The sequence below is a fragment of the Megalops cyprinoides genome, chromosome 21, assembly GCF_013368585.1.
Source record: "Megalops cyprinoides isolate fMegCyp1 chromosome 21, fMegCyp1.pri, whole genome shotgun sequence".
In the NCBI taxonomy this organism is placed as follows: domain Eukaryota; kingdom Metazoa; phylum Chordata; class Actinopteri; order Elopiformes; family Megalopidae; genus Megalops; species Megalops cyprinoides.
Window position 1 is genome coordinate 20,075,743 of NC_050603.1, and position 25,369 is coordinate 20,101,111.

A 25,369-nucleotide genomic window follows, 5' to 3' on the forward strand; every position below is an offset into this window, starting at 1 on the left:
TTGTCCCTGTCTCCGAGTGTTGGGGAGGCTGGGGCACAGAGCCATTTCATCCCATCGTTCCTCCCACTGCCTCACATATTCTAGCATGGTTACTTTGGCCAATCTCAGCTCTCTTTGCATTCACCTGTGGTACAAATAAAGCAACTGCATTTTTATAAAGCAAAGGAGGGAGATATTTCAGAACCTTGTTTCCATAGCTGCAAATCCATCAAAAAATATCTTGAGCCACCCTGTTATAGTACTGATACATTATTAATAAAGGTCATTTAGCGCAGGATAACAACCTGAACACAATTATATGTCTAATTCAGTTACTGCATAGATAACAAAAAGTTTAATAAAGCTGATGCACACCGCTGTAACCACTCAGCACCCAGTCAGTATATAGACTAGAAGGGTTCTGTTTCTTCTGCATGGAGCCATTCACAAATCTATTTCCTGATAATGAATTCTCTTTAAATTGCTCACTATCTAAGTCTGGGGACTTGAAAGAGAATAAAAGATGTTCTCATACATGAATTATTGGGGATGTCTACGGGATGAAAGATGTGTTAAGTCATTATGGGACCTTTGTGCGGGGACAGGCTTCACTGTGCTTGCAATAGTGCCTGAAGCTCTCACTGGAGTTATTAGCATTTGGCGATGACAGATTTGGCCAGGGCTGATTTAATGAAAAATAGCACAAATAACAGAAAACTTGTGCCCTTATAGGTCATACTCTAAATTTAGGCCCCACTTTCATAGGTTTCATTCTTGTAGGCCCCACTCCTGTCATAGGCCCCACTCCTGTCATAGGCCACACTCTCACAGCCACACTCTTCTTGTAGGCCCCACTCTCATACACCTCATTATCATAGACCTCATTGTCTTAATCTTTGCTTAATCTCTTGTGACAGGGAATGACATCCTTTGAGCCCTTGTTGATTTCTGTTTTGTTTTTTTTTTTAACTTACAGGCTTAAACTAGTTTGTAAACATTTCTTCATTGCCTTTCAGGCTGCCTCTTGATGCTGTCGATTCTGAGACATTTCTACAGAACATGTAACCTCAGGCTGTATTTGCTTCCCCCACCATCAGCTTCTCATGGCTCCCTCACCCTCTGCAGACAGATTTGGGGTGTCACCGGGTGATTGGCTCCGTTGGCTCACTTATTTAAGAGCCTCACAGAAGCTGGGAAGGTGCGAAAAAAGTGGTCCTGGTGTTTTTTCGACACGCCCGTCACGGTTTTTCGACATGTCCAAATCTGAGCGAAGAGGTCTGACGGTGCCGTCCATCCACCGACATTGAGTCGCGGCGACACGCGGCAGTGAATCACACCGCCTCCAGGTTTCCACTCCCACGGCGCGCACCCAGCACGTTCAGAGATGAGAGCACGCTTGTCAGGTCACATAACGACAGAGGAGAGCTGGAACAGAACAGCCTATTTCCACCGTGTGCCTTCAGTTCGGTAGACTGCACCGAATACAGCTAACACCCACCTTAGCATCTCCAAAACCCCATGTGTCACCATTTCTAGGCACAGAAGGTTCTCTCAAGCAGCCATTAGCATACTGGGTTTTAGGTGTTGTGTCAGGGGGGTTTGGTTTTGGTTCACTTTCCGTTTGTGTTCACACTGTTCTCTGAACAGATGGTACCTTGTTGCCAAACTGAACCCTTGGCATGAACCCCCTCAAAGAGGACATTAATATTACAGTGTTTTGTTTTGTGTCCTAACACGTCTTCTCCTCACTATACGAAATGTGGAAAAGCCAACTGGGGCAACTAACTCACCGTCACACCATGAATGCAAACACACACAACCACACACACACACACACACACACACACACACACACACACACACACACGCACACACACACCTACAGTGTGTAGACCCATCTATTACCAGGCAGTGAAGCTCACCCATACTGCCGCACACAGCCTTGTCGCATACATAGTAACCCACTGGCTCTGTACCTGGCTAACATGACAAATTACTTTAAGCGTTACACTAGCTCTGTACCTTGTTAACACAACTAACACTGTGCAACTTATGCTAGCTCCTGCCTCGTGGGTCCCGCTTGGGATTCTCATTCCTTGGTCCTTTAACCAGTTTGATTTGATCAGAAGTGACGTTCCCATGATGGATGGGAAGAAGACAAGAGCTGTGGCATGCAGGGACCCCGAGGCTGGTCCTCCTTCTTGCAGACGTGATTTAATTCCATATCCTGGTCTTCGCTCTCCCACGCTGCCACAAGTGTGGGTTAAATTCCAGATCAGACACAACCACCATGGCCTTAGTATTGAGCAGGTGATTCTTCAGGTGTGATGCGGAGATAATAAGAATAATAAAAATGGTTTTACTGAGTACAGACAGTAAACAGCAGATGAATGAGAGCTAAGCTCATTTTTCTCTTCTGTAGAAAAGATCTTCCACGCTGCTAGGCTGTGATTGTCTACAGGTAACAGAAAGTCCACTGTGATAGATTTGTGAATACATGTCTGCTGCCGTTGCTGCCACTGGTGTATCTGTGTGTACTTTCTGCACCAAGTGATTATTTAAATTAATAAATGAATGAAATAAGGACAGCTGCCCCTCGTTTAGTGACTCATGCGGTGGCATTTGTTGGTAAGCGCTCATTAGTTCAGATGTCACGCGGCACCCGAGAAGTGAGCTCAGTTAATCCTGGTGAAATCTCATTGCCAGATGACTGCAGCCACGCTGTGCTAATTCCCAGTTCACACAGTGCAATTACATTTGGGGGAGGAAATTTCCACCTTTGCCGAGCCATTCTTTCTGTATGGTTGTCAGCATCAAGCCTGTCTGTTCCTACCACTAGTGTCTGGCTGTAGTGTAACATGGCTAGGTTTCTCATTGAACATGTCAGGAGTAGGTAATTCCCACAGCAACATGATAGACGTGAAGTGTCAAAGGCTTTGCTGTATACCGTATATTATTAAATTACATATTTTTGACAGAGATCTCAAGGATACTTGAGTATTTGAGTATTTAAATATGCAGGAGATCAGAAATGAAGAAATGTTAATATGACTGTACCAATTCAGAGGGCTAATTACCTGCAGTGACTGCAGTTAGCACCCCCAAAACGTGACTGTAGGGCTGGCTGAAGTAGCGATTAGCAGTTAGCTTCATTTGAACGGCAGCAATTCCGCTTATTTCAGTGTGTGGCTGTTTCCAGCAAGTTACATTATCAGCAGCCCCTTATTGTTCGTCTGAAGCACCAGGAGAGCCTCAAATCTGTCAGTCGTCTATTTTGACAATTCACAGTGAAGGTCAGGGACAGGAGAGACAGTATCGCCAGCCTCACTGCACTGCTCCCCCTCTGTGAATCTGAAGACCTGATGAATCAGCTCAGGTCACATGATTCAGGAGAACAATGGACTCCGGCTCTGTCAGGGCTTAGACACACACATGTCAAGGTCTCAGGGTGGGGGCCTTCATATAACATCAAAACAGTATTGATAGCTTTGCTTTCAAATATATTTTCTATTATGTTAGACCTGGCTTGAAATGAATGTCTTTCTGCATTAAATCAACTAAATAGATTTGTTTTGTTTGGTAGCAGCTGTGCCTGGAATGTTTGATCATTTGGAAAAAAAAACCTGAACACCACAGAGGTCTTGATAGTCAACACTGCCCACTCACATAGCAACATGTTGCTACAGTAAGGTACCCTGTAACCTTCTGTTGAGCAGGAAGTGGCCCCATATATGGGCAATGGCGCTAGGCCTCAGAATTAGAGAGAGAGAACCTTGGTGGTCCTCTGTGGTGCTCCGTTTCATTTTTTAGATTAAATCACTTGAGTTAAATAATGCCTCTTAAGGCTGTCACTCTGAGAAGCTTGATTGCTTGTACACCAAGTCGGCATTAAAATCCCAGGGATGATTCATGTAGTAGAGCTCATTATTTAAGGCCAAAACTTAATTCACCCCTTGTAAGGCTGAACGTCATGCCCACGGTCCCCGCTAGGCTTTCTGTGTGGACATTCTGTGTGGGGGTCATTGCTGCTGTCAGAGCAGGACCATGGCGGCTGAATTGTGATGTGGGGAAATGTGTGAGTGCCGTGAAAGAGCTGGAGCTCTGATTGGCTCAGGTTCTGCGCATAATGACACAGCAGCCCCTGCCATTGGATGGAGCTGTGACGTATACAGCACAGATAGCCCGCTGTGGAAGAGTTAGGGTTGTCTCTGACATGAGAGGTGGCTATGAGTCAGGCAGGAGTAGATGTTAGGGCACACGGATACTTGGTATTCTTTTCCACTTACTGGAGGTCCCTGTGTCAGTACTTTGGGAAGTCTTCGTAAGTAAGCTCTTTCCTTCATTCATGTCAGGCAGGTATAAAGCAGTTTTTGTCTGTGTTCATTTCGATCGGTCTCTTCTCTGTTGGGACAGCAATCCCACAAGCCCCGTCCCATTCAGAACACACTCTGGCTGAATTTGGGTTGGTTTGATGATGGCGCCCACAGCCACTTCTTCTGCATAACCATGGCACTGTCTGTCCAATTACATCACCTTACAAGGTTCTGTTTTGGTTTCCACTGTAATAAAGGGGTTCCTTTGTGTTTTAAAAAATACGTGAACCCTAATGACCGCAGTGCCCGTGGCCTAGTCAACATTGTGTGGAAACATGATGCCTCTCGCTCTGTGGAGAGATGAGGGCCCCTGGGTCTTTCAGAGAGCTTTAAATGGGAGTGTGAAAATCTTGCTGCTGTCAGCATAAATCTAATCAATAGTTAGTGGTATTGGAGGGCATGGTTGTTCCAGTAAGCTCAGATAGCATTTTTCAGCAGAGTAACACCTCCTTATCCTTATCCTTAAATAAGGCATTTCGGCATTTCACATTGCATTCATGTGCTGTTTTTTAATTGTGCTCCTTTTCTCCCAACTGCTTGACTGTTCACATCCAATCCCACGTCTGTCATGAAAGTGTTAGAGGTGAAATGGCAGAGATAGACTGCCACTTTGTCATTTTGGTCATTTTTAAAGCTGATGTTTCACTGATAAAGATTTTCTGTGTGGGTGCTTTAAAAATGGAGTAGCTGACCTTGCTTTTATCTAAATTTATTTTCAAAATTGTGTTGGTTAAAAACTGTGAGAAATGGGGCCAGTACCTTTTTAAGGGCATATTCAGTTTTTTCTGTTCTTAAAATTTTCCTTCCCATTTTTAACAGCTTACCTCCATCTAACTAATATCATGGCATATTTAAATAACATAACACAACACAATTGTTCGAAATATTGAAGACACACTGAGTGATTAATGCAGCTAGAACAGATACAAATAAACAGTCGATAGTTGCTGTAACTAGATTATAAATACCACTTGTGGGCATAAACTTTGCTAGGTTTTGTAAGAGACAAAGACCCCATCCACGTTTGCCCGGTCTCATCTTCTCACCGTGGTCTATCAGCTATCAACTGTTTGGAAAATGAAAACCAAGCGCATTTTTGCAGTTGTGTTTTCAAGAAACTGCTATAATTACATCAGAGCTGAGGAGGCTATACGTCAAGTACAGGCTACAAGAGTTATTGTTAATTCACAGCTCCTGCATAAAGTACCTAAATGTCAACGAATATGCTTACCTCTTCTTTCTTAAGTTAATGTGTAAAAAAAAAAATTGAACAGTGCTCCTTGTTTAACTCATTTTACGCTAGCTGATGTGCAGTACATTTTGTGGCTGTGGGAATGATTTAAATCCATTTTGTGTTGGCAAAGTTCACTTGAAATGCCAATTTTTATTTGAAGATAGAAATTGGCTTTCCAAAGGTTGGTTCTACATTTACATGGGTGACTCCACATTCAGGGAGAAGTAGGCAACCTACAGAAGTATCGATCTTAAAGGGCACACAGGGATGTTCTGTGAGAAAGTAAAATCCATTAAAAGCAATTGGCTGAACCAAGCATTTATAACTACTCTTCCTCAACAGAGCAATATTGCTGGGCTTCTGCTGGGTTCAGCCAAGCGCTTCATTCATTTTCAAATACATATTGACTATTTACAGAAAACATCAAATTAATTTCAAGCTCCTATTAGGTATATAGTACATGTTCAGTGAACCAACTGTAAGGCAAACTAATGATATTTTCAAAAAGAACAGCTCCTTTCAGTACATTATTTGCTCAATGTTGGCTTGCCCTGAGGGGAGCCAATTAGCGAAAACGTTGTATCGTGGGCATAGCTGAATAACAGTGAGGAGGGGGCAGGCGATACTATCAGTCTGTTTCCATCGTGTTTTCACAAATTAGGGTGGAGTGACTCCCTTCACAGCACACTGTGCGGTGCGTGTCAAGCTGAGATGAGCTCAGGACCTGATAATCAAACTGAAACTGGTTTTTCGCATATGCCAGCTGCAGGGAGCGATGGGATGTGGCGCGGGGCTCAAACGCAGGCCGCCGAGTACATTGTGCTAACCTTTGCTGAACGTGTCACGCCAGCCCCTGCACGTCCCCCTCTGTGTTCCCCCCGATATCCTGGTTCTTGGCCTTCCAGACGGGGTGAGAGAGGTGAAGACATTGCCTTCAGCCACAGACAGAAAAGTCGATTGTCTGCAGCATGCCTGGGAGAAAGAGAGCGTGGCCGAGTATTGATTTTCTGCGCGGCTCTCTTCTGTGCCTCTCCTAATGGCTAGGCTTACTCGAGGCGCCAATTTGCGTTAGAACTGTAGTTATGGTACCATCCCCCTGCCGGAAACCAGCACCAGGCCTGTCTTTGTGTGCTTGTGTCAGGGCCTGTCGGAGCCGGCCTGATTAAAATGTGGAAGGCCTGTTCTCCGAGAACCCAGGATACTAAGGTGTTAATCAGTGCTCCGAGGCGTGAGGGAGACACCAGAGGGTCGAGATCCTGAGGTGTCAGGGTGGAGAGAGAGTGAGAGAAAGGGGCTCACCGCTGGCAGTAATCCGTGGCGCGAGGGGTCCGTCTGAAGGCAGCAGATGTTGGCGGGCTGCCTGTCGACCTGGCGCGGTTCAGAGAGCGGCAGTGACCACGCCCCTGTCACTTCAAAGGCATCATAGGTACAGAATGACAGCCTGGGTGGCGGTGGGCTGTATAGCCGTTACCTGAATCTTCCTGGTCCTCATTACCGTGCTGCTGGCCCATATAGTGACGTCATTTATGTAAAAAAGAGCCTGGATCAGAAAAAAACCGAGAGTGCTTTTATCATGCCGATCTGACGAGAGCTTGAAATGAATTTAGCTTTCCAGGAAAAGTCAATAATTACTTTGAAAATGAACCCCGGGGAAAGGATTTGATTAGAGGCAAGATGGAAACACCAGCTGCAATGGCCCAGAATTTTAAGTGCTTAAAATGGCCAGCGTTCTGCAGCATATAATGTAAAAAACGTATACAAAAAAACTGCAAGAGATTTATATGTATTTATATGTTTATTTAGATGTTAACATATGTCTGTTTCTAATAAATAAAGCAACCACGAACCACGTTTTTTAAAAAATCATCGTAGCTGTTCTGTGTTCATTTTGTTGTCCTGCATGCAGACTCAGTAGCGGTGTGCCTCCAAACAATATTAAGAATGCTAATTGGTCCTGTCTGGCAAAGCAGGCAGGGGTCAGGGGTAGGGTGTGTGTCAAGCTATAAGATCCGATCTGTTCTGAATCCAGACTCCCTGTTATCCTGCTGTGGCTGGTTAGGGTATGAAATTGCATTTGTTTCTGATTAGATCCCAGAGCGCAATGAATAGAAGTACAGTGATAAGAAGCCAGTTTCTAACCTGCCATAACCCGTTACATGTATCATAATGACATTACAACTTCATTATAGTACAGCACATAGTGGTGTAATCAATTTTCTGTAATTCTATCTTGTTTGACATGTCTGTAGCTACTAGCTAGTATGTATCATTTCATGTGTCATTTTTTGCATATACAACATAAAGAAATGGTTAAGGAAAACAACAGCCAATTTTGATAGCATTGTTACTGGGAGCTGGAAGGAGCGTTAGGCATCTATGACTTGCCTTTGTTATTTAGCAGAATAATTTTTATTATATCAGCATGTGAATATTCATATTGTGCTTTCCTTGATGGTGAGTCATGCTTTGTGCTGTCACATTATATCAATATTAATGTTCACCTTTTGCCAGTTAAATAGACACATGCTGACTTCAGCAGCGCAGTGACTTTCCGCTGCGAGCTTCCTGAAGCAGCGAGATCACCTGCGGCAGGTAATTAACACCTGTGCTGAGTGGGTGTAGAGGTGCGAAAAGCAGCAGGGGCGTCACCGCACCGTTACAGCTCCTGTTTACCTTCGCACCCGCGTGCAACAGGAAGCGACATGTTTTTTTTTTTTTCCTCTAGGCCTAGGAGCGTGGACGTGCACACACGCACATACACACACACGCGGTGCGCCTGCACGTAGACCTGCAGTGAACCATATGGTGTAAATATGCTTCCTGTAGTTAAGGGCAGTACTGTTTTACTGTATGGTTCTGCTGTGTCTCGGGCCCATATGTGCAGATGTTCACAGAGTTTTGCTGACCAGTCACGTCTCGTGACAGTGTAAGCCCTATGCGTTCTGACTGGGGTAGGCAGCTTGAAAGAATCTGTGAAGCAAACAGCAAGAGTAACAGGTTATGAGGAGAATCTTGTGAGAGGCTATATGTAGAATGTTAACAGGGCTGTCCAGAAGTTCTTGTTTCAGTGCAACATGATGGGACCAGCTAAGCACACCGGGGTTGGGGAGTGTTTAGCGCATAGCACAGCTACAGTCTGACTGATATCAGCTTTCTGCGGAAAGCAGGACAGAGTGGGTGTGTGAGTGTGCATCCATGCGTGTCTGCGTGTCAGTAAGCGTTTATGTGTTGATGTATGCTTGTGTGCATGTGAGTGTGTGTTTGTGCCAGTCAGATGAGAGTGGAGGCTCCTTCATGCGTCCAGCAGGGGGCACAGCTGGAGGGAGCACCTTAGCCAGGAGCAGTCAGGCCGGTGCTGGAAATCTCTCACGTTATGGCATCGTAACACTACAGTGTTCATTAGTGGGAATCACTGGTGATGCAGACAGCCACGTCAGAGGCAGGAGGAAACTGGAGCACGGTTTGGGCCACCGGATCTACCATGACATAGCTTTGAGTTCACATCCGGGATGTTAAAGTCCATACACGTGCCTGAACATCTGAACTCTGTTAACATGATCATTTGAATCCCGTTTCATTTTTTTAAGCTGAGAGAAATGGGGAAGATTGTGCATTGCGTTACTAATTACATTACTAATAAATATCTAAGACCGCCATGATTGTGTCTTCATCATCAGGTCACGGCCTGTAACATACAGTAGATAATGCTGTGCTTTACTAAAAGCACTGAGGGAAAGAAGCAGCGTTTTAAGAGAGGTGGGGGCTGTAATGAGGGTTGTGATCATGCTAGTAGGATATAGGGGTAGGATGTGCTCTTGTGGTCTCCATGGCAATGACAGCCTCCATTGGTGTCGCTCAGGAGTACTTGAACCTTTAGCCAGAAGGAGGGAGAGCAGAGCAGTGGAACAGCTCAAATCAGGGTCCAAACCAAAGAGAGAAGCCTCAGCGCTATGTCAGCCCACTGCTGGTCTGGCAAGTCCCAGAAACCCAGTACAGGAGGATGGTTCTGGCAGGCAGAATCAAGGCCCTGGGAGAGATAAGATCCCCCCTGTATTTGATGTACTCATGTCTCCAGTGATGTTCTCTGTTGGGTTGTATAGCAGACTGTTATAGATAACCTAGCATAGAATAAAGGTGCACCTTCAAGGTCAGAGGTTACTCTCACGCAGCTGTTACTGAGTAATGTTTCTCCAGAGTGGCACAGGCACTGAAGTATTTGATAATCGTTACGTTATGTAATCGTCTCTGCCTCTTTGTCGGCTTGGAGAGAAGCCGTGGAAACCTGGCCCGCTGAGTTTGGTTCCCTACCTGATGATGGACAGCCAGTACCCCCCCCCCCCTTGTCTGTGTGTGTGTGAGTGTGGTTGTGAGTGTGTGTGTCTGTGTGAATTATGAGGCCTTGTGAGTGGATTAGAGTCTAGACATGGAAACAGAGAATCGATTCCTCCCCCCCGGCATTCTCTCTCTCTCTACTGAATACGCTTTTTTCTTGAGAGGCTGTCAGGAACAAGAGAGCGGAGGGTATGGAGAAAAAAGAATATGAGAGATAGCAGTCAGTACATACAATAACTGAAGTCCTGAATCTGTAGTTACAGATAAAAATATCACAAATGCAGTAGAGCAGTAGAGTAGTCAAATTTATGCAAGCTAAGCTGCCCTGTTAGATTTATGTGTGTTTGTATCTGTGTTTCATATCTACAGTACACATCACTTTACAGCTTTTATAATTATAAATTAACTGTCACAAATAAACACACACACAGAGCTGCCCTTTAAGGTTGTGTAACCTTTAAGATGGTGTCCCTTTGACCGAGCACACATTAATAACCAAATATGACCTGATGATGCAATTCCTCATTGATTTCCAAATGCATGGTAGCGCAGATATCTGTGTCACAAACCATCTTGATGTGCAAGTACACCCCCTGACCAGTAGGCCGGTCTGTCACACGGCCGTCACTCCAGTTGGTCACTTTCCATGCTGATCGTAGCATTTTCCTGTGTTTCTCGTAATTAGGACTGGCAGTGTATTGAGAGCTAAGTGAACTCTGCGTGTGGCTAAAGCTCTGCTCACTCAGTGCCAGAGACCTCCCTGTTGTACTGACAGTAGCTGCTCAATCGTGTCAGTGCCACATCAGAGGCCGTCTTTGGTCAGAGACGGGCCGAGCTCGGAAGCTAAACGAGGAGACCGACAGACACGTTTCCTTCTGTTTCCCAGAACAGGAAAGCCAACTGTTAGTCCCCTCTGTGCAGCTCGAGGGCTCTGAATATGTCAGCCGGTGACACTAATGTGGAGTAATGGAGCCCAGAGTGGGATCTGGGGAAATGTGCACCAGCAGGGGGCAGCGGAGAGAGACCTGCTGTCCAGCGTATCGCAGGCCTCATATTCAGCATAGTGTGAGTGAGACTGTGGTGATGCCGTTGTGCTCTATGCATGGCCACAGGGAAAAAGCTGTAGTGTTGGTTGGCCACCTGAACAGCTAAAAGCCATTTTCTCACTCCCTCCTTTTAAGGTTTATTTCAGTGCATGAGATAAAGTGTCCTCAGCACTTTCTTCTGTTTCTTCTGTTGCTAATGCTTCTTATAAGACAAAAAACTCTGTTCTGCAGCTTCTGTGGTTCTCCAACACATTTTCTTTCTTGCGCCAAGATTAAAGATTTGCATAATATGAATACAAATCTTGAAACAGGAAAATAAAGATGGGAGCTATTGCAGAAAAGCTTCTTTGTGATGATAAAACCATTATAAAGAAAATGAATATAACACAGTGGTATTGTAACATAAATAATCCTGAAACATGAAACATATCTGTGGGAGAAAATAATGCTTGGATGTTGTGTCATGTGACTCAGGCCCGGAGGCACTCTGAGGACACAAATGTGGGTTACGCAAGTGATTCGTATCTCTATATGTCTATGCCTGATTTGATTCTGGAGTCCAAGAATTTGAGACAGTTTGTTAAATGTTTAATAATCATTGTTTTCTCTCTTGCATTCTGTCTCTTGCAATTGAATCATAAACAGAGATGTTGTTTGAGCTCAGTGCTCCTGTTTTCTGGATGGCAAACAGATGGCTGGATGTCATTCCTTTAGAAGATAAGATTCACAGGTCCATTTTTCCAAGCTCCCTGCATGAGGGTTTGGATGTTGTGCACTGTAGTGAGATTCTCAGCACATACACTCCAAGTGTCATCTGCTGGACACCCCATATTGTAATGTCATTCTAGCACTAAAAGTTTTCTGAAAGATATGAATTCCTAAAAATGATACAAGTACAAAGCCAGGTACACTTTAGCATACCAGGTAAAGAAAGTAATTTAAAAAACAGCTGAATTAATCAGCTGTTTTAATGTCAGGAATATAACTTGCTATATATAAATATGGACTGTCCTGCAAAAGGTTGTTAATTGTGCTGGCTGTGTCTAACCTACCCACCCCCAGCTGTGCAGTCTGCGTCATGTGTCATTTATCACACGCAGGCCACCTGCGATGACTCTGCTCACTGTCGCCCCCTGCCTGTTCCCCCCTGCAGCGGAGCTGGATTCTGAGCATGCTCAGAAGGTGCTAGAGATGGAGCACGCCCAGCAGGTGAAGCTGAAGGAGCGGCAGAAGTTTTTCGAGGAGGCCTTCCAGCAGGACATGGAGCAGTACCTGTCCACGGGGTACCTGCAGATCGCCGAGAGGAGAGGTGAGGGGGCAAAGCCAACGCCACGCCTCATTCACAAGGCAATTTACTCAGACACGGTGGGCTCTGTGTAGCTTAGGGAACAGCAGCCTTCTGTTATATAACAGGAGACGTTGGGTACCCTACAAATAAATAGTGCTACACAGTTGTTTTTGGATTCTGATATTATTTTACTGTGGTTTTTCCATTGAACCACCAAATCCCTTGGAAAATGTTAACTTTTATACAATGATTGCATTCAACAGCATCTTTTGTGGCCTTATGAAATATTGAAACGTAGACGATCTTTTTAAACGATGGATTTCACCCACTCGCTCTTTGTTCCCCTCAGTTCTGTGAAAATGTCACGCTTAAAAATAAATGAGGGATGTTACAGGGGATCAAAGAGGGATATCATATGACAGCTCGAGAACAGGGTCCTCTTTAGTGTCATCAAAGACAAATTCAATCAAAATCCTGTCATCAGAGACAGAGCCCCGTCACAGTTCAATTATCGTACATCAGAGACATCGGGCAGAGCTGGGCTATTTCTGTGAGGTCACAGAGGGGCAGATAATGACTTTCCCAGGTCAGCTGAAAGTCATGTGGTTGCCACGGGAATGGAGATCGCTGCGCTAACAGAATGGCTTTCTTAAACTGTGCTCTGTGCTCTGTCTGAAGTCAAAACAAAGAACTGCTTGTATTGCTGAAGCTGTCAAGACACTTCCAAAAAAAGACTAGCTATAAATCAAAGATGGCGAAACCTACACCTTCCTGAAAGCAACGAGGTTCCAGTGATGAGACTCTGTTTCCAGCTATGCAGGGACAGACCATTCAAAGCAATTTAATGATCTGGAACTCCAGAGCCACAGTGACAAAACGTCTCTGGTCCCATGGAGCTCGTCGTTCCAAGGAAAACAGACTGTTCCACCTTCTCTTGGGAAGGGCTGAATTGCTCTGACACACTACCAGCCATATGGAGACTACCAGCCATACCCAGTTTCAGCATCAAAAGAACCCCTTTTAATCAAATGCTCCATCACAGAAATCACCATACAGGAAAAATGAACCATTATGAAAAATCTGATGGAGCCTCCCAACATCGGATAGAATTTTAGAGATATGCTCCCCATATGCTCCCATCATCTCCTGACCAAACTACAGACAGTGGAGATTTCACCATCAGTATTTACCTTATGATGTGGGAGGCACAGAGCAGAACAGTACTTGTTGCCAGAGCTGGAACTGCTCCGCTATGTCCCAGTGCGTTGAGCCACATGGATTACAAAAGGGAACAGCTAATTCCCCCACCCTGAATAGAAAAATGTGGGTTTAAAGTAACTGCAGGCTGTCCTATTCCCAGACAGTTCTCCAGACCTTCAAATCATCAGCTAATGAGGTCAGCCACTGAGATTAATTGTGGCATACAATTTGCATAGTCGAAAGAAGTTTGAAGTTTAGATGACACGAAAAACTGAGGCACCCAGGATCTGGGTTGCACAGTACAATCCTGATCTAACAATGCATATTACAGAGCCGTGTATTTCCAACATGTATTTTTACATTTCAACCAGTGAAAAATCACTTTTTACAATGAACTGCCCATAAAACAGCGGAGGGAGACATTTACAAAAAGCAAATCATTTCAGTTTAAAAACTCAAACGCTAATCAGGAAACCAAGCATGGACAGTTGCAGTCGCAACGTCTGACCAGCTGCCCTCTTCAGCAGCCGCACAGCTGCGTTTAAACACTGCTGATTGGCTCTTCAGCTCGGCAGCCAATGGCTGGCTTCCTTCTCACACATTCCTTCACATGCAATTACAGTTACTCATTCTGAAATGAAAATGACCGGTTTGACGTGCTGTGGATGGGTTTTTCAAGATCAGCAGTACAAACCTAAAAACCTCCTCCTTCAGACCAAGAAGCTGGAGGTGATTCTCTCAGTTTGGAGTGACAGATCAGGGGCCACATCCAAGTTCCTCACAAATATTACATTTAATTTGAATTAAAAAGACCAGTGCCAGGGACTATAAGAATGGAAATCAGTCAAACCCGAGAATAAAAAGGTCTTCTCTCTCGCACGGATCTGGGTTGCCTCGACGGGACAGTTTAGACAAAGCTGGGAGGAGGCCAAAATTAGGCACTAATCTTGCTGCTTGTAATTGCAACAATTGCTGCTGTTCCTTTTCCAAAACCAGCGCTACACATGACTTGAATTGACATATACTTACTGAAATATATGATTAAATGTCAGCATGAAGTCAACATGTATTGATGTAAAAATATATGTTGATCATGATTTTCATCAGAGGCCACAGCTCTTTATATATAGTATACATATGGTGTACTGTATATATACCCTGTACAGTTTATTGCTGGTCTAACATGCAGTGCACGGTGGTAAGCTTCATAGCATCCTGGATCTACAGTTCAACATCTGCTGTAGCATCGTCCTCTGATCCACAGTAGTGTGATCTCAGTTTAACTGTAGCAATCACATACTGTAGGATCTCTCGATTCTTGTTGTGGAGGTGTTCATCATTGTTCTGCTTCTTGGCTTTACGTTGGTCATGTGTGACACATCCCCATGCAGAGCTGAGATCCTCTTTCTTCCAGCGCTCCACTCCCTCATTGCTTTTGTATTTCGCTTTTTAGTATTTATTTTCTGCCAGAATTTCCCAGAAGTCTGATGGAACAGTCTGAGTGGCGTTGCAGTGAGTTTGCCACAGTGACCAATGGGAGGTGTCTCCTTAAAGTCTTCACAAAACACCTTCCCTTTTTTTCATAACACAGAAAACGTCAAAATAGTCAAGATGGTTTTCATTTTCTTATAGGCCCACAGAAAGACACAACTGAACATGTCAGAGGCCTGACTCCTCTACAGGATTCAGCTACTTATTTACAATGTATTACTTTATTTAGTAAGTTTGTGAAGGTTATCAACCTTTAACAGGATAATTGTTCCTATATTAATGAATGTATTCATTACTACAAACACAGGTAATCCGGTAAAATTTGGACATCCATCTCTGACAGGGCATTTAGGGGTGTTGCTAGAAAACGATCACCGTTATTTTGAAATGCATGTCTCCTTGAAGGTTGGCATTTTACAAAGCAAACCCCAGGGAGAGTGTTTAGCACCAAGCTCGCTACAGGTAGATGGTCCTTAAGCCCGTTTACTGTCTGAAATGCCCAGTATGAAGAAACATTCTCACAGGCTTTGTTTTTACATGGAACACCCACAGGCATCTGCTATAGCACCACCTAGAGGTTAGGGTCAGCAGTAGCAGATGGGTGAGGGATGGAAGGATGTTGTCCATTGGACCCATAGACTCGATAGGGAGGGAGGCTGCGCTATGCTCATGGCTGCTCACCCGATCAGTTAAACGTCTGCATGAAGCCACGTTTGGCTAAACATCAAGCGCTGGGCATCTCACGCGCAAGAGAGCGATGATTGCCTTGTGGTGAACCGGTTCAGCTCCCATACGCCCATCCCAGTGTCCGAGTGAACCATTCAGGCCCCCCCCGAAACATCCGCAGGCCCGCCGTGAGAGCTCCAGGTCACTGTGCGGTGTGTATGTGCTGTGTGGGGTCAGGGGTCAGGGGTCGGTGGGGTCAGGGAGGTGCGAAATTAACGGCTCCCTTTCTCTCTCTATTTCCCCTCGCTGTGGCGTCCTGCTCGCACACTGTTTGAGGTATGGAGCTTTCAAAATCGGCGCTAACAAAGAATTTTATGAATGCAATGCCGCTCGTTTCAGTGTTGTTTGCGAGTGTCTGAAGCTTGGGTGGTAAAGTCTGCAAGTGGATGACTCCAGGAGTTTTCTTTTTTGAATGAGCAAAACCAGTACTGGGTCCCTTAGACTGCTGGAAGGCCACTTATACATGTGGAGTTGGTGGTGCTGACATCAACGTGGATGTTAGAAAACAGGGAAGAGAAAGGACTAGCAGCAGCAAATGAGTTCAGAATTAGAGCATTGCTGCGGACCGAGAGGGTGTGGTGGCTGGCCTGTTGCCATGGCAACCTGTTGGCAGGTTCTTGTTGCATAACAGCCCCTGGAGGGACCAGTGAATGCCAACTGTCCGTCAACATGTTGTAGATGATAAATGCCACAGCAATTCAGATGAGTCTTGTGAACAGCAGACTCCTTCAAGGCAGGGGGTGAGTCTGAAGCCACTGCCAAGTTATGGAATAAGAGTGGGCAGAATGGCTCAGGTTAGCTTTCAGAGGGTTCTTTTGCTTTAAAAAATGAAACTATAAGAACATTGCCAAATTCGAAACCAGCACCGCTTGTGCATCCAAGGCGGTTCCCTTGTGGGGAACAGTTTTTCCCAGAATGCAAAGCCTGGGCTGTGGGTGACAATGGCGTGAGGTGTCTAGCCTTTCACTGAGACTGTCATTGCTGCTACAGGACAGGACAGGACAGGAAGTATAGTGGATGGATCCCATGTGCTAATCAACACATCCAACAGAACAGGTTACTACAGAATGGATGTCAGCATTTTCTCTTGATCTGTTCCTAGTTGTGTTAGAGGCCAATGCTATCCCAGGACTGCAGCCCCAGGTGTGCTTAATGTGTTGCAGACATTTATTAGATTCCTCTACTATGCTATTTTTAGTTTAGATCCATCCCCCAAAGCACTGAAATCATTGATCCGGTAACTCAAGAAGCACTTGCAGAACCTCAGGGCTTGTTCAATTCCTGGACTCTGATCCTTGCTGTTGCATTGTGGGTGATGGTGTCAGGACGTGGCAGTGATGGTGGTTTGTTTTATGTGGTCAGAGCCTATAGGGAGCATGTCGTCAATGGAGGTAAACGTGGACATGCTGGAGCAGATGGACCTCATGGACATGTCCGACCAGGAGGCCCTGGACGTCTTCCTCAACTCCGGGGGAGAGGACAACAGCGTGGCCTCGCCGATGCTGGGTACGGCTCCTCCCTCACACTAGGTGGCAGTATACGCTCTACTTCCCTGCTGAAGTAGATCTACAGTAAGGAACAAGCAGTTCTGATCATGGTTTTTGTGTACCCGCTGGTCTTGATAAAAATACTCCCAGTTGTTCTTATCTTTAAATTCTTATCTTGCATTGCATAATGGTTCATAATAAATGCAGCAGTGCGGTATCTCCTACACAGTCTGCAGCACCACCACTTCTCACAAGTTGCAGTGATCAGCAGCAATCTTCTTCCAAGTCTTGATAAAATCTAATCGCCTTCGACGTTTGCTTCAGGGCACTTTGTTAGCATCTCCATAATGGGCAGCAGCTATGCCAAGAACAGGCCTGCGAGGTCTAAACCTGACAGACAAGGCAGTTTTCGCATTACTGTCTGTACTACATAGAGTACGAGCTGTACTGATTTAATAAAAGGAGAGGGCTGGACAAGGGCAGGGGTGTAATTAGCTTCTCGGAACCCCCCCCCTTCCCCCCCGCTCCTGCAGGCCCGGACGCCGAGTCCTTCCCCACGGAGATCACCCTGCGGGTGCCCACGCAGGCCGAGCTGCGGCACAAGCTCTCCTCCCTCTCCTCCACCTGCACCGACTCGGCCAGCCAGGAGACGGAGGGCGGGGACGAGCCCGACGACTCGCCCGTGGTGCAGCTGGACGAGGAGGACGTCCAGGCCGACACGGTGCTGGCCACGCTGGCCGAGCGTGAGCCGCCAAAGGACTCCGACGACAGTGACTCGCAGGCCACATAGAGGGAGGCGGCGATCGCCCTCACCGCCACAAAAGGACCGTACCCTCTGTTTTAAACAAAAAAAAAACACGCGCTTAGCATATGGAAAGCTTGGTGAGGCATTCTCTGAAGGGTCCCATGCAAGAGCTGCAAAACATCTTCACAAGCACTGTGTAAGCATTCATAAACACTTATTCCAGCTGACATTGGATATGCAGTTTCACAAGTGACAGCACCATGAAATCTGGATTTGGTACATTATGGTAACATCACCAGTAATAGCACACGCCGAGTCCGTTAGCCTGCGCGTTTGTGAACATTCATGTGGTGGTTATGAAGCTGTTGTGTCATGTTTAAAAAGGCTTGATATATCTCTTATGTGACGTTGGACCCTCCAGAGAAAGTGTTACCAAAAGTTTTCAATCACTTGTGTTTTCTGCTGTTGTTCTTTTGTAAAGAAGTTCCCTGTCTTGTATCTAAAGCCCAACAGTATTGTGTGGTAATGCAGCCTCCCCAGATCTAAATTTCCCCGCCCCCATACAAGCTCTTTTTAAGTGAGCAACAGAAGTGAAAATCTCATTTGAAAATTTTGATGTTATTGAATAATCAAGTCAATTATATCGAGTGCAGTGTTGGAGAAGCGTGTTGGGGTTCCCGATCGATACTTTCTGATTCCACTGCAAATGTCCCACCGATGCGTGATTAGCGTAATCAGCTGCTGTAATTTTTGATGTACTCGTTTTTAATACTGGATTTAATCATTGTCATATGCAGCCTGGACTTCCTGCAGTCGGTGGTGAGAAATCGTGCAGCTTATGGCTGTCTGTGGATAAAGCCTTTTGATGTGCTGCTTTCTCAACATCCAGGTCCTTTAAATTGTTGGCCCATTTTGTTAGCCGCCTGGACGCAGAGCAGTTAACACGAGGGACAAATAGTGAGGCTCAGCGAACCCCCAAATGAGTGGCACTATCACGCTGTATCACAGACTCACTGATCTAAGGCAAGCACAGTGACTTGACACAGTTGTATGATTTATGCAAATGAGTGATTGACAGCAGGTGGTAGCTCCACCCACAGCGTGGTTCATGAAGCCTCACGCTTCCATAAGTTATGATTACATTCACCCATAATAGTTAGAAGTGTTGGAAACAGCAACATTCTGGACGTGCAGGTTCTTACAGACCAGTAGGATGGCAGAGGAGACATTTGTGAGAGCCAACACCAAATGTCTGCTGGAAAATCAAAGAGTAAGCATCAGTATCTGTAACTGAGCTGTAGGGACGTTTGTACTTCAGCTGAACTTAGCCTTAAATAACACATTTAAACAATTCCCTTTTCTTTTTTGTGCTAACAGTATTTGCATAAATTTCAGACACCGGCAAACAGATGTTGTGTATTGAAAAAGGTAACAGCTGCTTAAATTCTTTATTCGAGGTTAAGAACAAACTGAAACAGAACTGAATGTGAAAGCACCTGTTAAGAGAAATAAGGTGTACTGTGTCATTCTGGCTCTGGGTTAGATTTAATCAGCATGGTCTTCATGACCTCGTGTGGTCAAACTGCAGGAACACAGGCAAAGGCATTCTTACACGAAGAACAGAGGAGGACAAAGAGACAGATGCTTGGCTTTGAAAAGAACTGACAGTGAATTGTCTGTAAGTTTTTATTAAACCTTAAAGTACAAACTCGAAAAGTAAAAAACTGGCAATAACCAACATGGACCTTTCCGCCTGGAAGGAAAGGCAGCAATGCAGAGCCAATAAATAAGATCTCAGACTGTAAGCAATAGTTTTACTGTAGAAAAAGGAAAACAAATTCTGAATAAAATACACAGTAAGGCCATAAAAACTTGACAACCACATTTTTTTTCCTTTTTTTTTTTTTTTTTTCTTTTTTTCTTGAAAACACTCAACTCGGGTTTTCATTAAATACTCCTAAAACAGTTCAGTCTTCTGTAAAGGACAACAACCAACAAACTGGATTATAGGTGTTCTTGACAGTCACCTGCGGCAAGCTCAGTGCAACGTGAGTAGCTACTACATTGTTGAATTTTCAGTAATGAAAATGTAAAAACCTTTTTTTCGTGAATGAATTTTTCCCTTTTCTTTAAAAAAGTAAAGCTAAAAAAACTAAGGGCCACCGCTACTCCGTATTTTTTCAGTGATGTAAGCAGCACTTATTTATAAATGTTACAAGAGCAACCCTGTAGCATCAAACTCACACAGATGAAGAAATAAAAAAGTAAGGCTTTTTCTTCATCTCTCTCTTCAACCCTAACCATAACCCTCCCACCCCTCCCCAAAAAAGGCTCAAGTATTTAAAGAAATTTACAGGAATATGTACAAAAGTTGTCATTTTTATGTTGATTTTTGTTGTTTGTATTTAATCATTCATAATACATCTGGAAAAGTGAAAACTCAAAAGAAAAACGACCAAAAAAAAAAAAAAAGGAAAACTGGGATTTTTCATAATTCACATTTTACAACCTCTTGACTAGTGGCTCTACTTGTGATAGCACATCAGACCAAAATATAAATCAGAACACGGAAAAATAATAATAATATAATAATTAATGCTTAGATGAAACAATAGGATGAGGAATGTGGAATGTTAATACGATTGCACATCTAGAACCAGAAGGCCCTGAGGCATTCCGTCCTGTTTTTTGTCATTTGATATACAGTAATACCTAACAGCACCAAAAACAATGTGGATTTTCCTACTAGTATCAGGCACAGTATACACACGCAAGGAGACTCTTCCTCTCGCACCCACTGGTGACAACCCCCCCCACCTGTCCTACACCAAGATTTTGGAAATCAGGAGTCCTCTCCAACCCCTGACCCTCCCTCCTGCCCTCCCATAAAAATGGACAACACTTCAGCTTGGTTAAAATCAAGCATAAAATGAACTAATGATTTAAAAAAAAAACACAGGCCAGCAAACATCTGTCTTTCAAGTTTTGCCTCCACAGCGCTCTCCCAAAACAGCTGTTCGCTCACTCGCTGAGAGAATAAAATTGATCTTGGAAATAAAAAACTTAAAAGAAAAAAGGTTTTCCTGCTCTTTGTGATGTCATTAAAAATGGACGCCCTTCTGTCTTCTCTGCTGGTTCACAGTTCAGGTATGAGTGTGTGTGTGCAGTCGCAGGGGCCGACGAGGGAGAGCAGAGGGAGGGGACACAGATCTACAGGAAGTTGACTCCGTGACATCATCAGGCAGCGCCTCGGAAGAATGAGGAGCTCTGTAGTAGGTGTAGGATACATTACACGCGTGCATGTTTCACTTAATGCTAAGACCGACACAAAGAAAAAGACCTCTAAAAAACAAGAGAGAAAATCTTCTTTCGAGCTAGTGCAAAAAAAAGAACTTGCTTTCTAGAGCAAGCTCTCCGTACTATAGGAAAGGGGAGGTGAGAGGGTGGGTATAAAATCGAAAACAAAAATCTTTAAAAAACGAAGAAAAAAAAAAAATAAAACTTTAAAAAAGCAGGGACTTTTCTTGGCATCTTCATGAGGAAGTGGTAGCACTTTTGGACAGGTGTGAGGAGGAGAGGCGGGAGAGCAGCACCTCCACGGTGGCTCGTTTGCGCGGGCCGCGCTTGGCGGGAGTTTTGCCGGGGGTCGTGCCGTTACAGTTCTCGCCGCTCCGCGCCATGGCTTTCCCGCACACCTGGCTCACCAGACTGTTGATCTGCTCCTGTTGTCACACAGCAGGGGACAGAGGAACGGTCAGGGACACTGTTGCCAAAGTTTACATCTGTTCTTCTCATATCAAGGCTACTTGTCATTAAAGATTTTCTCACAATTAAAACACTCTCTGATTTGGATCTCATATTTATCCGGTAAGACTTAATTTTTCTTATCTCAAATTTTTTTAAAATCTTGAATTCAGAGTATATATTACATGTATGTATGTGTTGGATAAATAGGCACAAGGCAAATGTTTTCTTGTAATCGGAGAAAATAAAAATCAACCCTTATCCTTATTGTAAATTATTCATCCTTATTTAAATAAATACGTTCTTCTTTAAATCAAGATTGTTTTGTAGTGCACATCCACCAGATGGAGAGAACTGAGGTAACAATATGACCATTCTTGCTTTCAAATACCACAAGCACCGAGGACCGAGTACCAGAGTGTTAAAATCAACAGGACACATCCTGGTCTCTTCAGGACAATGTCAAAGAGCAGACAACAGATCCATCTGCTTGTCTTTGAAGGCTACATGTTTCTCCACATTATTCTCACCCAGGGATAGGTTTTAATACCTACTAATGGCCTCTGCATTGAGAAGAGCTGGACTATTGGGGAGGGGGGGTTGGGGGACCCTGGGTTCTGTGTCTCACAGGCGCCCCTTACTGGGCGGTTGAGGAACAGGCCTGCCTACCTCATCGTAGCGGTACATCATTTTGAGCCCGCGACAGGACTTCTGTTTCTCCACATAGCGCAGAGCGCATTCCAAGCAGAAGACGACGTTCTCATTCTCCTGGACCACCTGCAGCCAGAGGGGGTAAGAAAAAAAAAAAGAGACATTTCTTATTCACAAAAGCCTGCCGTTTTACATTAGCGTCACTTAGCCAGTCCTGGTGTTTACATCACTGCTGTGTGACAGGTCACCTTTATTTTAAACTGTGTGGGGAAAGCGGTAATCTCATATTTATCATGCTCTGCATTCAGATGCTAATTGAAGTGGGCGGTCAGGAGTCAACCAGATGCAGCACGCTAAGTGAATAGAGATCAGTACAGAGGCTGTCTGTGGTTGCTCCATCAATGTAAAACTGCTGTAACCAATCCACGATCCTCGCTGTACAAACCATGCACGCATCCCTCAACAACCACTTGCTCCACAGCCAACGCTAATTAATGTTTGCCTTCAACATGCCACATATGGTAGTTCTACTAGAAAAGAAAGCCTAGGAAACACGTCTGACTGGATCAAACGTTTCTGAACCAGACTCTACCTGGCATATCCAAATAAACACTCTTGACGGTTGCTTTACAAATTACGTACAAGCTTCTTCCAGCAAACCCTACTTGTAGACACTGCATGACAAACATGGCAAAGCTTACTAAAGCTAAATGAAAAGAAATCATTTTTCACGGAACTGCCACAGTGCCAAACCGTTCCCCACAGCAGAAGCAGTGAAATGGCGCCTCAAGATGCAAAGCCGCCAGAATGCGCCGGTTTGGCCGCTCACCATGGAGAGGTAACAGAGGTGTTGGCACATTTGGCAGCGCCGCTCGGACGACTCCAGCGCCAGCCACTTGCGCGGTTTCTTCCTGCCCTCGCTGGGCGGCTGGTTGTTGTCGTGGGTGCCGTAGCGGGCGGAGGACAGCAGCCCCGCCTGGAACAGCTCCCGCCGCTGCCGCATCTCCATATCCCTGCCAGAGAGGACAGTAACGTAGTACACACATAGTACAGGCATAATACATACACACTGCATGCACAGTACATACATAGTACAAGATATACATAGTACTGTACCACTACTGTAACACTATTACTGATACAAGCAGGAGAAGAGAGGAAAGGAGAGGATATGAAAATAGTTCACATACAGTACATATACTGTATGTGTACTATTAATAGTACATATACAGTGCAAGGATAGCACACACATAGTACTAGATATACATATTATTGTAACACTACCCTACTACTGATAAAAGCAGAAAAGAGGAGGGATGCATAGTCCATACAAAGTACACATATAGTACAGGCATGGTACTGTGCATAGTACATACATAGTACTGTATATTCATGATACTGATACTGTACAATCCCCCAAGCTAGTGTTGATACAGAGGGGGTAGAAACATAGTACACACATTGTACATAGTACACCCAGGGTACTGAACACAGCATATAATACTGTATGTACATAATACCACTAACACAGAGCAGATGGAAACCAGTAACACAGTTCAAACAATATCGCCCATGCAAATAGCAAAGCGCCTTTCCAGTGTGTTAACTGTGCCGCAATTTTGTGAAACAGGGAGAGATTGCTTAACCAGCAGAGTAACGTAGTGTAGATTCAGTGTCCATGGATAAGCACTTGGAACACAGACTGTACCTCTGCAGTCGTGTATTGAAGCCGTTCATATGCAGCATGTGTTCATCATATTGTAAGGGTGCTGCTGCTTTGATTGTGATCTCATGCTAACAGCTGAGTGTCACGTGGAGGGAATAGCACTGATCGCCTCAATAGGCCACCCACCTGAGATCTTTGAGAAGAGTGGAGATTGTACTCAGAACGTGTCCGTTCTCTCGTTTGGACTCGGCCGTGGCAATCTGGTACAGCAGCTTCTCCATGGAGAAGGGCTTCGCTATGCGCCGACATTTTAGGTCCTGCGGGATCGATTTAAATAAAAAACCTACTTATTACATAGGAAAAAAACAAAAACTCAAGAAATGAGGTTCACACTCTCAGCTGAAACAAAACACATTTTGAGAGGCGTCAGTGTGGGGAAACGAAGCAAGATGAATACATTTAGTCCTTTACATGAAAGGACAGGCCGTGAGGAGCATTCACCCAGCTGCCCCACAAAACAATGTTCAACAGCCCTCCTCAGCGACGACTGCTTACTATTACAAATACTTAACTATAGAGAGCTAACACCCACATCTAAGTGGTACCAAAGTTAAGATTAAAATGAAATATGTGAAAATGAAGCTATTATAATTGTTAAATTAGAACTATAAATCATCAGTCATTAAAAATTCAAGTCAAATGACCACAGTTTCTCCACAAGCTTGGCTCTCACAGTCCTCATAGTAACCCCTTCAGGGCCCTACCCGTCCATTCTAATAGACCTAATAGAGCTGGGGGGTGGGGGTTATGGGGGGGATTGACACCCTTCAGCAGCACTTCATGGACATGAAGAGCCAGTAACTGCCGTGCTGTGCGGAGGCCGCCCGCCGCGGGGCCCTCACCTTAGCAGCCTCGTATCCCAAGTTCATCCACTGGGGGGTGGCAAAGTGCACGGTTTCGGAGACGCTGTACCCGCAGCAGACCCGGGACACGAAAGTCCCCGGGAAGCAGACGATGAACTGGCCGCTTTTCTGCACGGTGCGGTGCACCTTGATCCCCTCACGGGACAGGACCTCCGGAGAGATCTGGGCACGGCAGGGGGGAGAGACGTCACATCATGTGTCATCAAAATATCACATTCTTCCCTCAGCTCCTTATCAAGGTTACAGGCACGGCATTTACAAAAATACACACATGTCCAACGTTCCTCTGTGCACAGTACACTTGAAGAAAAAACCCACATACTGATGTACAGCTGGCAAAAGTGGCGATTTTATTATAGGTTATAACAAATTAGGAGCACTACGTCAGCATGTGGGTATTTCCTTGCTCTACTGACTTGCACAGCTTGCAAATATAGGCAACTGAAGTTCACTGCTTTGGCCATCAGTATTACAGTGGTGCCGA

General features: G+C 44.8%; 2 protein-coding genes across 3 annotated transcripts in view; one reads left to right on the top strand and one right to left on the bottom strand.

Moving 5' to 3' along the window:
* The window catches only part of LOC118769265 (dysbindin-like), a 71,323-nt gene extending 51,077 nt beyond the window's left edge, over positions 1-20,246 (top strand). Inside the window, exons 8-10 of the mRNA XM_036516314.1 lie at positions 12,118-12,273; positions 17,032-17,175; positions 17,690-20,246. Of these exons, the coding sequence (XP_036372207.1) occupies positions 12,118-12,273; positions 17,032-17,175; positions 17,690-17,946 (557 nt within the window). The 3' untranslated portion in view covers positions 17,947-20,246. The remainder of the gene's footprint in view (positions 1-12,117; positions 12,274-17,031; positions 17,176-17,689) is intronic.
* Positions 20,247-20,365: 119 nt separating this feature from the next.
* Positions 20,366-25,369, bottom strand: part of jarid2b (jumonji, AT rich interactive domain 2b) — a 131,880-nt gene continuing 126,876 nt past the window's right edge. For both annotated transcript variants that reach the window (XM_036515680.1, XM_036515679.1), the window contains 5 exons: positions 24,865-25,047; positions 24,149-24,279; positions 23,126-23,309; positions 22,315-22,422; positions 20,366-21,623 (listed from right to left, as the gene is read on the bottom strand). In XM_036515680.1, coding sequence (XP_036371573.1) covers positions 21,435-21,623; positions 22,315-22,422; positions 23,126-23,309; positions 24,149-24,279; positions 24,865-25,047 — 795 coding nt within the window. In that variant the 3' untranslated portion in view covers positions 20,366-21,434. The remainder of the gene's footprint in view (positions 21,624-22,314; positions 22,423-23,125; positions 23,310-24,148; positions 24,280-24,864; positions 25,048-25,369) is intronic.